The sequence below is a fragment of the Vigna umbellata genome, chromosome 1, assembly GCF_029865625.1.
Source record: "Vigna umbellata cultivar VRB3 chromosome 1, Vumbellata_1.0, whole genome shotgun sequence".
Lineage (NCBI taxonomy): Eukaryota > Viridiplantae > Streptophyta > Magnoliopsida > Fabales > Fabaceae > Vigna > Vigna umbellata.
The window spans coordinates 104,977,293-104,993,496 of record NC_142165.1 but is presented as its reverse complement, the minus strand read 5'-3'; the positions used below and the strand labels follow the sequence as shown (position 1 = coordinate 104,993,496).

The window sequence follows — 16,204 nt, the reverse complement described above, 5'->3', positions numbered from 1 at the left end:
ATAAAACGAATTCTGACTAAAAAAAAGGAGATGGATGTCACCATTGCTGTTGATACTTGTAATAGAGTTTAACTTAATTCCCTTAAAAGTATCGTGTAATGAAGCATGCGTCGTTATGTATCATGAGTATTGACTTTGATACAGTGAACACTCCTTTATAAGGTTTCTCTACTTAATTGATATTGTATATTAAATTAATTTTTTAATATCAAAGAAATTGTTTGGGAATTTGAAAATTTTAATGTTATAGTATTATACACCATGAAACATACAAGAAAGTCATGACTTAGAATAGAATGATAGTAGGAGTTTAATACATGGAAGCTGAAGGGACGAATTTTATTGGGGGAATGCATGTACGAGAGAAGAAATGGACAACTTAGAAGCCATTATTATGATTTTCCCAGTGTTTCCTCGGTGGTGTCGAGGAACGAAATGAAAGAATGAAGGTTGTTTGAAGCACTGTTTTGGTCTGCAAAATTGGTTTGCGTGCAGTTGTTGAGAAGTTCTTGGGAGCAGACTAGATGAAAAGGTTGGTCCGAACAAGGAGAGAATAAGTGCTGGTCGTTGCAGATATTGTTGAAATCGGAGTCGAGAAGATCAGAGAAGCAGATATCCCCCACGTTGAAATCTGTGAGCATGTCTGCCGAGAGCTGTTTTTCTTCATCGGGAAACGACAAGAAGCCATTGTTGTTGGTAGTGAGTTCCATCTGGACACTCATCACAGCATCCGCAACAACCTTTTCTTCTTCCTCGGACTTGTTGGGAAGTTGCAGCATTGATGGGTGAGGGAAAAACACCTTAGTGCACTTGGTGGCTTTTGTACGGACCAGGTGGGAATCTGGTTTAGGATTGGCCAAGTGGGGCATTGGATTCCGTGTGCTGTTTTCATTGCTTGGTCTGCGACAAAAGGTTGATGAGGTTTTGTGACCGTCTTTAACCTTTTTACCTAAATTGGTGTTCCAATAATTCTTTATTTCATTGTCTGTTCGTCCTGGAAGCCTCCCTGCTATTAAAGACCATCTACACACAAAGTAACACATTCAATTAACATCTTACTATTTATGTCCAACACATTCCTCTTCAATCCCTCTCATATGTAACACGGTAAAACGAACCGTTTCAGTGGTCATCACCTTCTACACATTTAACTTTTTATCTCATCATTAACTATTACTTTATCTCTCATCATCAACATTTTTAGTGTCATCGAAGACCGGTAATGTTGTACTTCTCCAACCATTTTCCTATAAATTTCTCTATATTTTCTTTACAACTCTATTGTCTTAGTAAAACACATCGAAAATTAGTACAAAAAAAAATGAATATAATTTGGAGTAATTTAAATTTATTAATGTAGGTAAGAGATGGAGCTAACGTTACTATGGTAAGAGGGAAGAAATTAAAGTAATAAATGAAGATAGGAAAATGGAGACCTGTTTCCGAGGAGGTTGTGGAGTCTGATAATGAGTTCTTCTTCATCAGAGGTTATATTGCCTCGCTTAATATCAGGTCTGAGATAATTGAGCCATCGAAGTCTGCAACTTTTGCCACACCTTTTCAAACCTGGTTGCATGTAAGTATTTGGTGTTTTAGAAAGAGAAGAAGGAATTGTGTTGTTGTAAGTATAAGGTAAAAGAAAGGAACCTGCTGTTTTGGGAAGGTTTCTCCATCTTCCTTCACCATGGACTGTAATGTATTCTCGGAGGATTTTGTCTTCATGAGCTGTCCAAGCACCTCTATTCAAACCCTCCTTTGAACAACAAGGGCTTCTCCCCATTTTTCTTTCTCTCTCTTTTTCTCTGTGGTTCTCTGCTAGCTAGCTAACTTTGAAACTGTTTGACAGTATATATGGATACTTATACAGCAATTCTTTTAGTGTGGTCCAACTTATATATGATCCGACTCTTGCAACTCACAGAAGATTCATTACACGTCATTCACGTTGCATATCTTCATTTCATCTCATTTCTCTTCACACAACGGACCAATCTTAGATTTTTCGACCAAATCATTCCTTCAAATCATTCATTGCGCCTCTCTGCTACTCTTTTCAGAAACTCATCACAAAATTATAATATGCGTTTCTAAAATGATTTAATTCATTAAATTATGATTAATAACATGTATTTTATGAAAGGTTTACTCTTAAAATACTATAAACAATATTTTAATTTTATGAAGGCCAAATTAAAATATTAAAACTTCAAAAAATAACTGATATAAGTTATATAAAAGGTTCATAGTTTTTATGTGTAAGCACATTATTTTTGTTTTTTTTATTCATCTCTATTTTCTAATGGTCAATTCAAATACATTTTCCTTTGTTATTCTGAGAGTATTAGAAATTGCTTTATTTATAAAGAGTTTATTGTTCCTTAATTATTGATCTTTTTTTGAAGCATATATAACTACTGGTATTAATTGGCTTCAACTCTAATACGGTTTTTCTCAGGTGAGAAATCCTATTTTAGGTAAAAAAAAAATAGGACTTTTGTCATGCGAATAAGTCTAATAGTTCAAATACGTATAAAAAAATATCCCAGAATTAATGATGAAATATTAAGCAGTATAATAATGGAAATAGTGAATGTAATACTTCACAAACAAGATATATTGGAGTTCAGATATATACTGTTTGTAGACCTTCAGTTTAAAGAAGCAGGCGTTGTTTTGACTAACGTGCACGTGAGGTTGATTTAATTCCCTCATTTATGATGTATCATACAATCTATGTTCCTTGCATTACTCTGATTAATTTTCTGGAGAAATCTGCAGTTTTCTCTGCTTTTGATTAAGTTTGTAGCCGAGATTCTTTCGACTCACAAAAATGGAACATCTATCCAACTACTTAATCTCTCTATCATTAAGAGAAAAGCAAAAATTATTCAAAGTAATGTGTTGTTAGATATTTTTGTTACCTAAATTAGGTCTCTCAAACTGACTTTCTCACGAACCTCTTCGTCTTGGAATGTTTGTTGCAGCAGTCAGCTCCAGGAATTTCTCAGACCAATATTTTTTATATTCTTAATAAATCAAATTTATTGCTAATAATCATCCTAAAACTTAACCAACTTATGGTGTAAACTGTTTTAGAATGAGAGGAAAATATAAATGTGTTATTTACTATTTGTTTTGGATTTAAACAAATTCAATAAAAAAAATGAATTCGAATGAGTTAAAATTATCATTTTTTTTTATAAGATCAGTCGATCTTCGTTTATCTTTAATCGGATTGGATTGAATTGAGGTAACTGTTCACAGATTTTGAATCTTTTGACCAGAATTTTAATACCAAAATAACTTTTTGTTACTTTTTTTTTAAATATATATAATATGTGAAGAATTAAATGATTTAATATATCATAAATATAAATTTAGTTATAAAAATAATAAAGTAAATTAGATAATAATTATATTACCATTGTTAACATTAACCTTATTTAATAATTTTGGTTGGATTCAATTAACGTTTAGTTAAATGTATTAAATCCATCTCACTTGTACGAATATAATAAGTGACATTAAATGTTGTTTGTACATTTAAAGAAGTATTATCTTCAAATCGTACTATTCGAAGTTGTAATAAATAAAATAAAATAAAATATATATATATGTCAACTATACGATTTATACTAGCATAGACGTTAATTTGTTTTAGTACGTGTATAACAATACAAATAAAAAATAATTCAAACCTGAACCATCTAAAACAAACACAAGATTCTTTTTTTTATATTTGATTTTTTGTAATAAGGCGTAAAATGTCTCAGGTCCAAGAATCTTATATAAATAAATCTTTATCTTTTTACATTTAATCACAACAAAATTGAGGTAAATAAATTTTTTCAATGTTACACGTCATAAATCTTCAATAAAATTGCATTGGAAATTAGAAAATTAGTTGTTTTCTTGATTTGGGTGAAACAATTCTAATGTTTGATTTGGATGAAGAATAGAAAGCGGAAAAGTTGACATACTATTCACGTTTAAATCTATTTTTGGTTTGGTCTTTGATCAAATTTAATTTCGTCTCTACAACTTATTTTCATTAATAAAAAGATAATTAAGTTATATAAGTGGGGTTTTTATTTTGTTCTAATAATTTCTTACATTTTATTTTCGTCCTCAGTAATTTTATTTATGTTTTGACCCCGTTGTTTACTGCTTTTTTTAGTGATGATTTGTCTATCATTTAATTAAGTCAATAATTAAGTGGAATTAACATGTGTATTTTTTAAACTTCTTTAAAATGAGACTCCTACTTAGTGAAGTATTTTGGATGCCTAGTCTTAACATGAACTGCCCAAAAATAAGCCATGTAAATAACTTGGAAGTGAATATTTTTCCTTTCCAAAGTTTTTCATAGCACTTCTCTCAGCATTATATTATACGTGTTATTATTATACAAACAGTTGTTTTTCATATGCATCTATATTTCTTTACTTTAATACCTGCCCATCAACCTCTGCAGAACAAAATTAAAACTTATGATCCATACCTTCCTCTCAAATACTAACTGATTCCCCCACCTTTGCTATCTTGTTTCTTAATTTCTGTCCAATTATCTTCACGTAATTTTATACTGTTTTGAATCTATTATGTTCTTATTGTAGGAGGAACCCTCCTCCATTCATTTAACAGTTTCTAGTATCTCAAGATCGAACTAAATGAATTGGTAAGCAAAAATAATACCTTGTTCTACACATTTGTAAACCTTAATGCGAATATCATAAGAAACAACAACTTTACCGTTATCCACTTTCTTTAAAGATTAGACATGTATATGTAATGGGGGGATGGGTGAGTATATACTACCAGGTTCACATTTGATAACCCTTGAGGTTAGAGAATGGCAAGCAATTTTTGCTTCCCAAATATGCACTAAATCTTTCAAATAGAGAACAGAGGTTGACAAGGGTCAAGCTAAACTCAAGTATGATACAAATCATCATAAAGGCTCCCAAAGGAGACATAGTAGGCAACGAAGAGGGAAAAAAAAACAAAGCCCCCCCCAGACTATGCTGTGGACATGACAGCGCTTAAGAGCTAATTTCAAACGTCCAAGGGAAATGTTTTATGTGTAAAATGAATGTAATATATGTCAAAGTATCATTACTCTTGCTCCGAGTGAATGCCTGAAGGATAGGCATTTTGGGTGAGAATGAAGAGGAGAAAATGAGACGTGTGAAAAGGAAAAGGGGTATTCACTATTACTGTGTATGACGTTTGCTCTTGTTCTCATTCATAAGCCATTATTTGCAAGAAAATTGTTTGGGACAATAGTCTAAACAGTAGACATGATATCATTATGATATTTTTCCACTAGATATTAACCAACAATTCAAGCAATAGACTAAAATTAACAGTTATTTTACACATTATACTTAAGCTTGGTACTATTTCATTCAGTGTCTAAGACACCTCGAACAGTCTGCTTTCTTTTTATGTAAGAATCACATAACCACATTTACAAGCGAAATTGGAGTTAGGTTCAATCTATCGGTCAGCAAAAAGCAACAAAAGAACAAGTAGGTAAAAATTACAGTCTAAACTCAAAAACAATGTGACCAATTCAGTGAATCATCAACACTCATTATTCAGGCAAATAAACATAACTGACAGTTACATTGCAGAGCAAAGCAATAACCTCTCATCAAAGGCTCGCACTCTGGGCAGGAGGAGGTGGCGGAACCACGTAATCAACAACGACCACACTGTCGATCTGATCCCTAACCTTGTCCTTCTGGTAATTCACCAACTCCTGATTCGAATCCACGGCCTCCAACTCGGTCGGTCCCGCGAAAACCGCGAGCGAAGCAATCGAGAAACCCTTGGCTCTCCCCGGCGAAAAATTCTCCCCAAAACTGAACTCACTAATCTGCTTGAAATTCTCAGGAATTCCTCTAACCACACCCAAAACCTCGTCTCCAGCCGCCCCCTCCTTCAATTTCAAGAAGCTGACACGAAGCGCCGAGCCCGGCGGCGGAACGAGGTTGCTGAGGCCATCGGCGACCCAATCGACAGCCATGATGTCGTCGATGATGGGGAGCACGTTTTCCTTGACGACGGTGACGTGGCTGGGGTGAGCGGAGTAGGCTTGGAGATCCTCCTTGGACTTGTAGCGGGTATGGAGCATGTGAGTGAAGGTTAAAGAAGAGGATCGGTTACGGAGGAGCGGGCCCACGCTGAGGTGGAGGACGGTGTCCAGCGACACGAGAGAACCGAGTCCGTTCACCAATTCACTAACCTTTGACGCCTCCGTCTCCTCCTTCACCTTGAAAAGGACAATGTGTTCCACCGTTTTTGCTGACGTCATCTTGATGGAAGATCTGAAGGGGCGTGCTTGAACCTTACGGAGCTGTCTAGAGGCAGAGAACGTCAGAGAAAAAGGATGTAACAACGGCGTTCTAAAACACAGCATCGTAAGCACGTATGGTCTTCCTTTGTCAGTGCCTTACCTTGGATCGATATCGCTGTCGCTGACGCCGACGTTAGGGCTCAGCATTTTCTTTTTTTTAAGAAAAATTAAATTGCTCCTTCTAAGGCCCGATTAATGTGCATGGTGGGCCAATGCCCCAAGTCAGCTCCGGCATTGCTTTAGCACCCCCCAAACGACTCCAAGATCTCCACTTTTTCATAAACAAAAAACCATTTTATGCAGCAACTCCTTTACAGATTTCATTTACCGGTGCATTTACGAGCAAACTCTCTGTTTGGTGTCAGCAATGAAATAACTTTTTCTAAAATGTTTTTATATTATCGAAAAATTCTCTGTTTTAAAATTTTATTTATCATATTATCGAAAAATTCATTATTTTCAAATGCTGTCATAATATTAAATTCCTTTCCAATAAATTACTAATACTACGATTTAATCCAGTAATTATAAACGAATCTTTTAGGAGATTCTCAACATTATTGGTAATTAGTTTTGAATTCCTTCCACAGACTTTCAGAAGTTAGATGACGAAATAAGGACTCGAATGAAGTTCCAAAGTCCATATTAAGAGTTGTCATTCAATTTTAGCTAAATTGTTTGAAAAGTTTGTAACTTTGTTCATGAAGGTATGAAGTATTTTAATCAAGTCTCTTGCTGGAGGTTGATAGGATTCTTTCAAGTATAAAAGAATTGAATCAAAATCTTTAAATAATTTAAATATTCATTCGCAAATTTAACCCTAAATATTATGCATCGTTACCACACAAATATATATATATATATATATATATATATATATATATATATATATATATATATATATATATATATATATATATATATATATATATATATATATATATATATATATATATATATTTCACGTATTAGAAATTAGAAAACATAAAATAAAAGACAATCACCGTTAATTAAAAAATCATATCATATAACTTTACAAAATATGATTTTCCGTTATGTGAAAGACACAATACAAAAAACACAAGACAATAAACGAGTATCCAAAATATTTGGTAAAGAAAGCTGAGCCCCCCAGGTAAACCAAACTAAAATAGGATGAAAATAAAAAATGTCAGTCGAAAATCAATTTAACACTGCAATAGACTCCATTCTTCTAGCCAAGAATTACTTCCGCGACTTTGCAAGAGAGCAATTATAATAATGCATAAATAAATTTAACAGACTAATTGATAGTTTACTACTGTAAATGGCCTTTACCTGGAGTGTCTGATTAATAGCTAAATGCTTCATGTTTCGAATTAAAGCTAGTTTACTGTTTTTAATTACCTTCGAAACCGGAGTTTGTAGCATGATAGAAACGCAGAACCTGAGCAAATATAAAAACTCTAGCTCTCACACCTTCTCAACATCGGCGTGTTCCCACTGTCTAATCAAAGTTCTTACCAGTAAAAATAAGTACATTATGCTATAAAATAAATAAGGATAAGAAAACAGAAAAATAATAGTTACCACGTTGGCTTTGCAAACCAAAATAAAGAACATAACAAAAGAGCTCCTGCTATGCTTGATTTCACTAAGGAATTACCATATCCTCCATTACAACTCGTGAATCTCAAAATTGAAACCACTGCCATCCTCAATTGAAAATAACCTAGTAGAAGAAACCTAGGACCTTACCACCAACATTCTTTCTCCTAGCCTCTTCGTGATCCATGATGCCAGCAGAGGTAGTCAATACAATGTAACCAAACTGCATAATTAGTAAAATCTAATAAGTAGAGGAGCCCAATCATAAAGATAAATGGTTAATCTGATGATAGGGAAACTCGATGGAAATAGTTTAACCTTAAACTTAACAAATAAACAACTAAACCTTAACCAATCTAACAAAACCATTCAACAAAAATTTCACATCATACATGTAATTTTATCTCCACAAGGAAGAAATGTCTTACTCCATGACATAATGTTCATAAAAACATGAATTTGAACACAACACACAAAAAGGGTGTGAAGAAAAAGAAAACACTTTAACTGACCTGTCTTGAGGGGAGAAGCCTAGCAGTCCAAGGTTCTATATCTTTGACACCCACATCAAAACGGGGGCTAATAACCCCACATTTGTTCAGTCTACCATTCAATTCCACCACGATTTTCCCAGCCCTGTGGTCATCAACGTACTCAAACTCTCCAATGTAACCTGCACGATAAATCATCACCAAACACAACAACAACTCAGGACATAGACTAAATGATGCAACAAAAAATAAAAGTTTGATTACTGAGAAATACCGTGCTTCTGCATCACCAAAAGAAATTTGATAATGACCTTGGAGGATGGCCTAATCATGACTTGGCGCTTCCCCCTTTTCTCAGCATTGTACATGCTCTTGAGAGCATCGTTCAACACACTAACCCTCACCATATTCGCTCACTGCCAGACAAATTTCAATCACAATTAATAAATAAAACCACGCAATCCAACATACTTTCAAGAGGCAAAAGAATGAGTTGAATCTTACCAAGAAAAATAGAGAAGCCTGGGGAACCTCCGTCAGTGCTTTTTTCTTCAGAGTGAGAAACAACAGAACGAGAACATACAAATAAGAACACTAGGGTTTAGAAGATCAAAGCCTCATGGGCCTTCTTTAATTGCAATTGGGCCTGAATAATTAAATGATGGTTTTTGTGTCTATTTAATTACTTAAACTATAATCTATATTTATATATAGTTTATAAAAAATATTATGTAATTAAATATTGATTAAAATTTTCAAATTTATTTTTCTCTTAAATATGTTTTAAATCATATAGATGTCATTTTATTTTAAACAAAAATTTATTTATTTTTAATCATTGAAAAATATTTAGACTTAACATGTAATTTTGATTCCTATAAAATTTGATTTGCAAATTTTGTTCTTTAACTTTTAAGGTTAAATATTTATTTTCTTTCACTTTCAATATGTTATATATAATTATTAAACAAACACAATAAATAAATAAATAAATAAATATATATATATATATATATATATATATATATATATATATATATATATATAAAATAGAATATAACACAATTTAATCAATGGTTAAATTTTAACCATTGAATAGGTATTAAATATAGATAAAAACTATTTAATTTTGAAAACTTAAAATATCATGTTTTTAATTAAAAGTTATATAATTATTCATTTAGTAAAAGAATAACAACTGTACAAATTTGCACAAAATATAATAATGACTAAAGCCAACACAATATTTGATTACCTAATATTTACTAATAGAATATTTGACATATTTTAACAAAAATTATAGATAAAAAGGTAAATTTAAGAAAAAAATTTAAACTGTAACTTTTTAATGTTATTTTGATTATTTTAATAAAGTAGTTCAAAATTTAAAATAAAAATATAGTTTAAAATATTAAGATAATAAATAACATTTTAGATACTTGACTGCTGTTAGATCTAATATTGTTTTTTTGAATAAGATTGTTGAGGAGAGATGGAAGAGCTACGTGCATATCATTTACAAGAATTAAAGAGAATTTTTTTTAATTAAGAGAAAAAAATTATGCTAAAACTAATGATATGAAAAGTATTAAATATATAAATAGTAATTAGACAACAGATGTTAAAACAAAAAAATAGGTTAGAATATGTATTTCATCTTGGAACATGAGCAATATCATGGTCTCAAATAAACAGTATATTGTTGCTATTTCCATTGAAACATTATACATTATACATAAACAATTAGTTGTATAACTTAGACAATATATTTGTGAGGAATTCTTTAAAGCATAATACTCCCGTAATGATTTTGTGATTATAGTGAATATTTGCATTATGTAAAAAATCTAGTATTTCATAGACAATCAAAACACGTATATTTAGTTTCACAAAATTCAAAAATTTATACCTGAGAAAAAGTAGTGATTGAGTATTATCCAATATTTTTTCAAAGTCATTAAAAATTAAATTATGAAAGAAAAATTGAACTACAATGTTAGAAATGAATCAATTTTTTTTAGAATAAACATTAGATGATGGAGGCCACGTGTCTTGAATCATGGAATAGAGGTGCAAGCTTATGGAGAATGGCTTCTCCGAACCACCAGAACAAATAACAAGCAATGATGATAGAGTTTAGCACATGGGTCTTTTATTAGTTTAAACCCTTGTCCCTACGTCCGTTTTTTCTAGTTTCATCATGACTTATTAGAATATCTAATAGAGTCCTTAAACATGTGGTAATTTAGTTAACTTTTTCACAAATAAGAGGATGATGTGTTAATTTTTGAACACGTGGCATGGTGAGAGTTGAAACATGGAATTTGGCAACTTGTAAATTATAATAATATGAATTTCTGGAAAAAAAATTGTTGGACTCAAACTAAAGTTTTTAGAGAGGCCAAAAACATATTTTTTCTCAACTTGAAAAAAAAATCAATTCTAATCTAAATGGTCTCTTCGTGTCGAATCCTTCATCTTCTCCAAACAACCACGAGTGTTGCTCACAATAACTCCCGCTTATATCATAATGCCAAAAACTGCAAATGTACTGATTACAAGTCACTCGTGCTCGAAGTTGTGGTTGGCACGGAGAAAACATGACTAGGCTCTTTTTCAAGTTGAGAACAAATATGGATTTTTGAAAAGGGATTTAGAGTTCAATAAAACTGAATTTGGGATTCAATTTGGGATTAAAAATCTAAGAAGAATTTGGGATTTAAAGTATTGGGATTAAATTTGGGATTCAATTTGGAAGATGAGCGAAGTCTGCAATTTAGGGTTTCTGGTGCGAAGAGATTTGGGGCATTATGTGTTTAAGGTTTTGCTGGTTGCGAGGAAGTGTTTCGCGATAAAGGAGATGAAGCGAGGAGCTTCGTTTCGCGATGATGCTCATGGTGATGCTGTGATTTTGGAGCTTTTGCGCTACAAGTTTTGAGATTTTACGGTGGTTCTAACGAAACTCGCGATGGCTTTGTCTTACGGTGGCGTGAGGGTTTGCGTTGGTGGTGGGAAACGAGCATCGCTGGCACTACGAAGGAGGTGATGGAGCGTGATGATCTCTAGTGACTATATGAAAAATTGGAAAAAACAATCAGAGAGGTTTACAAACACATTACTCTGACATCAGCATGCCACGTTTCAATAAAATTACACATCAACCTTCCATCTGTACAAAACTTAACCCATTAACTAAATTTAACGAGAGAGATCCAATTGATTCAAATTAACACTTTTAAGAACTCAATTGGTAATTCTAATAAGTCGGGAATCAAACTGATAAAAATTCATATAAATAGGAACAATTAAAAAAGCGGAGACATGGTTTTGGTTGGTGTAACCACTCATTCATGTTGTGTGTTTTCATAAAAGGAGTGTAGTGCAGAATGTGTATAACAGCGGTCATTTTTGTGTAACGAGGAAAGAAAAAGTAGTGAAATCACTTAGAATGTCTATACTCTGGTTGGAGTTGTGAAAAAATACAAGTGTAACTGTCTATATGAACAATAAATAAAATCAAGAGTCTAAAAGTAAACGGAAAACTCATTGCCTTATAGCTCCCAGGTTCTCTTCTTTAACGTCATCTTCACCACCCGCTCCAACTTCGAAAACGTCACTCAGTGACCAAACAAGGACCATGGCGTCGTCTACCAAGGGCGCGTTGGCCTCGATGACCGCCAAGTGGGTGGGGTGCGTCACGTAGACACGAAGACAGTGCTTGGACTTGAAACGCGCGTGGTAGAAGTGGGTGAAATTGAAGGAGGTGGTGGTTCGGATGCGCAACAGCAGTCGGAGTTCCGGGGAGGCTAGTCAACGGATTCTCTTCACCCTCTGTCTCCGAGCGCAACAAATGCTCCACCATACACATCATTCTCTTCCTCCCAGATAATCTCGCCAACCACTTTTTGAATTTTTCATCCACCTATCTCTCTTATTTCTTTCATCATCCACTGCAATACTTTAAAAAACTAGAATAAAAAGTAGTATGATAAATTACATGTCATCCTTACCTAGGTAAGGTGAGAACTGTACCTAGATAACCTTACCAACTACAATAATAAAAAAAAAATAGTATACGTGCCCTTTGCTCCTGAAATTCAATCCACACACTTCAATGCATTTCTTCCACACTCTCTCACATTCATTGAAGTTCCCATCTTTACATTCCCAATAATTTTATTACAATTCCCATGCATTAAAGCTACTTTAGCAACACCGGGTACAACCTCTTTTATAATTAAAATAAAAATAAATGAAAGAGGAACAAAATAGATAATAGATAATAATAACTATTTTATTAAAAAAAAAAGTAAATTAAGCAAAAATAATAACATATTTTCTTGAAAAAAAAACTATAAGGAAAATTTTAAAAGAAGTTCTTTTTTCTTAATTTTTATCTCAATCTCTAGAACAGTACAAAACAGAAAGATTTTTTGTGTACTACTTATAGGACACTTTAGTCCTTTTACAACAAACTTCAACATATTATGAGGTTGTTCTAACATCCCACAACTGAGAACATAGAAAAGAGCTTGTGGAACTTTTTTTTTTACTGAAAGATAATGCGTGGAAAGAGATTGGGAGTGTAAATTTGTCTTATGAGAAATTCCTACTAATGGTTGTATATTGATAATCAAGTTGGGTGGTTGTCGAATGTTGTCAGGCTATATATCATCATTGTTTGGAATTTATATCCTCTCATTCGTTCATTGGGGTTATAGCTTAGCCATGCAAGTGAATTTATGACAGCATGATAAATTTATGTCTTTGTTTCTGTCTCTGCTTGCATTATTTGCAATGGCACCAATATAAGGTTATGCAAGGATATTGGTTCTCCTCACCAATACGAAGGTTAAGCTTAGGAATTTATGAACACAGTTCTGTGTTTTTTTCCAATTACTGCGTCCAAGCATAGCTATTGAAATTTGATGTAGAAAGGTCCATCTTTTATAATAATGTGGTACGACAGCCTATTTCTTGATAGGTTTGTGGTTTGGCTTTTGTATAAGTGTGATTCTTATTACATTTATTTTAAGATGTTGGTTATATTACAAGTCTCATATTCATGACTAACCCAACGCAGATGAAAGTATACCATTCTTGGAACCCAGTTTTTCTTTCTTAATTAAAGATTGAGGTGATACTTACACTTCATTTAAAGTATTTGTAATTGATCATACATGAAAAAGAACAAAAGGGCACTGCTGTTACAACCAAGCAATGTGCAGACACTTTATGCAGTCAGATGAGTTTTGTTTTGCTTTTGTAGTTCTTGTTGCACGTATTTAAGAAGTAGGTGCGTAATAAATTTTCTTTTATGAGTGTCCTTTTTCTACATTTCGTCTTTCTTTATGGCAAATACAGGAGAAGGTGCTGCCTTTGTTTGTAGCTTTAAAAAGTTGTTAATGACCGTGTTTGCAGTTTTGTTTCTGCCCAATACTAATAGTGTATTTCTTGACAGATGATGGCTCAGATTGTAATTTGAAAAATTCATAATGATACTAAGGTTCGATATTATTCTCTCAAAGAGAATTTGGTTTTTTCAAGATGGAAAGATTAGTACAATCGGAAGCCCGTTGATAACTTAAATAATTTGTTGTTCAGTTGTTAATGAATGTGAAGGAGAAATTCATCTCCAAAAGATTCTCTTTCGATTCAAATTAGTACAAATTCAGAAAGAATGTTCGAGAATGATAATATAGGAGTGGGCTTGTAATGTCTATCTTTGGAACTAGTGTGTTTTAAATACTTGTTTGAAAGATGTTGCTTGGAGAAACAATTGAAATAATTAATAATTGAATTCCATTTGTCACGTAATATTTATATACAGATAAACATTTGTTATTGCAACCTATATTTTTTATTTAGAATCTGACGTAGTTTTAATTATAATTAGAATTGATAAAATAGATTTAATCCAATGTAATGATACGGATAACTTGTAAAATTGGTATATCAATATTGAAAAAAAAAATTATCTAAATTGAAGTCAATTAGTTCCTTTCATGATATTTAGTTTATATGGGTGACCCGTTTATAAAATAATATACTAATCATGAATAAATAAAATAATATTATTTTATTAAACATATATAGTTGTGTTAGAATTTTGTAAATTTTGAGTTATGAAAATATAATTTAGAAATATAAGAGATATAAATTGTATGCTATACGAAAGAGTTATTTTATTCATATAATATATATAAGTTTAATAGAATATTAAATATTTAAAATATCTTATTCATAATTTTATAAATTTAAATAATAAATAAATATGTTTTTAACTTCATATATAAAAATATTATGAAAATTAAAATATTTTCTAAAAATTAATTTAAATAAAAAAATAATTAAACAAATATTCTCAACAAATGTATTTATAAATCACTACAGATTATAACTAATTTGATTTATGTTACTTGAATAAAAAATCATATTTTTTCATATTAGAACCATATTATTAAAGACATTCCATTGTACGAGTTTTGCATGCGAAAAATTTATAACTTACATTCATTCCACCAAAAATCTGAGTTTCTTTTGTTAGAAAGTATAATGAAAATGCCACAGTTTAGACTAAAGAATCACCTAAAAAACTTTTGAAATGAAGAAATTAATATATAGAAATTGAGGCTTCGGTTATGAAAATTTAAGAAAATATAACTTATTCTTTTCAAATTTATGTCTTCATGTAAAAATATTTAGAAAAAATTAAAGCATGAAACTACATTTCTTAAGTTTTCCAACAATATCAAATTTATAATTGTTTTTTCTATCATTTACTATTTTAGATAATAAAAATTTAGTCAAAATCTAAAATTTACAAAGAATTTTCGTTTATCGAGACACACTAAACTTCTAAAACTCAAAGATCAATAATCTCCAACAATCAGGATAAGCAATAAGAGGAAAGCAAACTAAAACTATATAAATGACCTTTCTTCTGTAAGTAAATATTATAACTTATTAAGTTGATATTTTGATTATGTATTTTATTGACTTTGTGATGACATTACCTCACATAAAAAATATTTATATATATAATACTATACATAAGTTATTGTATATAAACATACTAATAGTAGTATACCATCTTCATTTTGTTTATCTCCTTCATTCTATTTCTCTCCTATTTAGAAAATTGATAGCTAACTGTTGTGGAAAAATATTCATATTTGTAAAATATTATTATAAAAATTCTTTAAAAACTTCATATTCAACCCTTATGTCAATTTAAAAATAAGATATTTGTAAACTACGTTTTGTTATTGAAACAATACCCATCACAAAAATAAATAAATAAAATTCTGAACTCCTGACATATTTCACACATTCAAATGACTTGTTGATTCCAGGTGTTAAGTATATTTTTTTTCAATTACAAGTCTTACATTTCTTATGGTTTTCGTTTTATTTGTTTTTTTATTTCGATATATCTTCATTTTAAGTTGTTCAAATTTCTGGATTTTCTTTTTCTACTTTTTTTACCTTTTACATACTTTTCAAACGTTTTATTAATTACAACTTAGTAGAATTTACTTACTTCTGATTACCTTTTTGCTTAGTTGCGGTTTATTGCAATTACTTTTTGTTTCTTTTTATTTGTTGATTTTTAATTATTTTCAAAGTTTCTTATTATCAATTTTAAATTTTAATCTCTTTAAATTTCTACATATCTTTCCAGTTTCATTCCCTTTATTAATTTTTGTTTAATTTGTTTACTTTACAAATTTATTGTTTAAACATTTTCTTTTCGTTTCATATA

At 31.3% G+C, this 16,204-nt stretch overlaps 3 protein-coding genes across 3 annotated transcripts; all 3 read right to left on the bottom strand.

Annotated features, from left to right (window-relative positions):
- Positions 1 to 227: 227 nt before the first annotated feature.
- On the bottom strand, positions 228 to 2,090 carry LOC124823526 (transcription factor MYB1-like). Its single transcript, XM_047295736.2, has 3 exons — positions 1,648 to 2,090; positions 1,437 to 1,566; positions 228 to 1,023 (listed from the first exon to the last, which is right to left on the bottom strand). The coding sequence occupies exons 1-3, from the start codon at positions 1,778 to 1,780 to the stop codon at positions 393 to 395; spliced, it is 894 nt and encodes a 297-aa protein (XP_047151692.1). The 5' UTR covers positions 1,781 to 2,090; the 3' UTR covers positions 228 to 392.
- Positions 2,091 to 5,532: 3,442 nt separating this feature from the next.
- LOC124823540 (Stress responsive alpha-beta barrel domain protein) lies at positions 5,533 to 6,617 on the bottom strand. The gene has a single exon (XM_047295755.2). It carries the CDS (start codon positions 6,422 to 6,424, stop codon positions 5,657 to 5,659), a length of 768 nt encoding a protein of 255 aa, XP_047151711.1. The 5' UTR covers positions 6,425 to 6,617; the 3' UTR covers positions 5,533 to 5,656.
- A 1,203-nt stretch (positions 6,618 to 7,820) lies between these two features.
- Positions 7,821 to 9,061, bottom strand: LOC124823542 (small ribosomal subunit protein uS8). The gene is made up of 4 exons (XM_047295756.2): positions 8,944 to 9,061; positions 8,714 to 8,855; positions 8,461 to 8,621; positions 7,821 to 8,171 (listed from the first exon to the last, which is right to left on the bottom strand). The coding sequence occupies exons 2-4, from the start codon at positions 8,844 to 8,846 to the stop codon at positions 8,073 to 8,075; spliced, it is 393 nt and encodes a 130-aa protein (XP_047151712.1). The 5' UTR covers positions 8,847 to 8,855; positions 8,944 to 9,061; the 3' UTR covers positions 7,821 to 8,072.
- Positions 9,062 to 16,204: the final 7,143 nt, after the last annotated feature.

Coding starts and splice junctions, on each gene's coding strand:
- LOC124823526 (XM_047295736.2), bottom strand. CDS start 1,780: ATGGGGAGAAGCCCTTGTTGTTCAAAGGAGGGTTTGAATAGAGGTGCT. Junction 1,567..1,647: donor AAACCTTCCCAAAACAGCAG/GTTCCTTTCTTT, acceptor ACATGCAACCAG/GTTTGAAAAGGTGTGGCAAA. Junction 1,024..1,436: donor CACAACCTCCTCGGAAACAG/GTCTCCATTTTC, acceptor CTTTGTGTGTAG/ATGGTCTTTAATAGCAGGGA.
- LOC124823540 (XM_047295755.2), bottom strand. CDS start 6,424: ATGCTGTGTTTTAGAACGCCGTTGTTACATCCTTTTTCTCTGACGTTC.
- LOC124823542 (XM_047295756.2), bottom strand. CDS start 8,846: ATGGTGAGGGTTAGTGTGTTGAACGATGCTCTCAAGAGCATGTACAAT. Junction 8,622..8,713: donor TTTGGTGATGCAGAAGCACG/GTATTTCTCAGT, acceptor TTTATCGTGCAG/GTTACATTGGAGAGTTTGAG. Junction 8,172..8,460: donor GGCTTCTCCCCTCAAGACAG/GTCAGTTAAAGT, acceptor CTAATTATGCAG/TTTGGTTACATTGTATTGAC.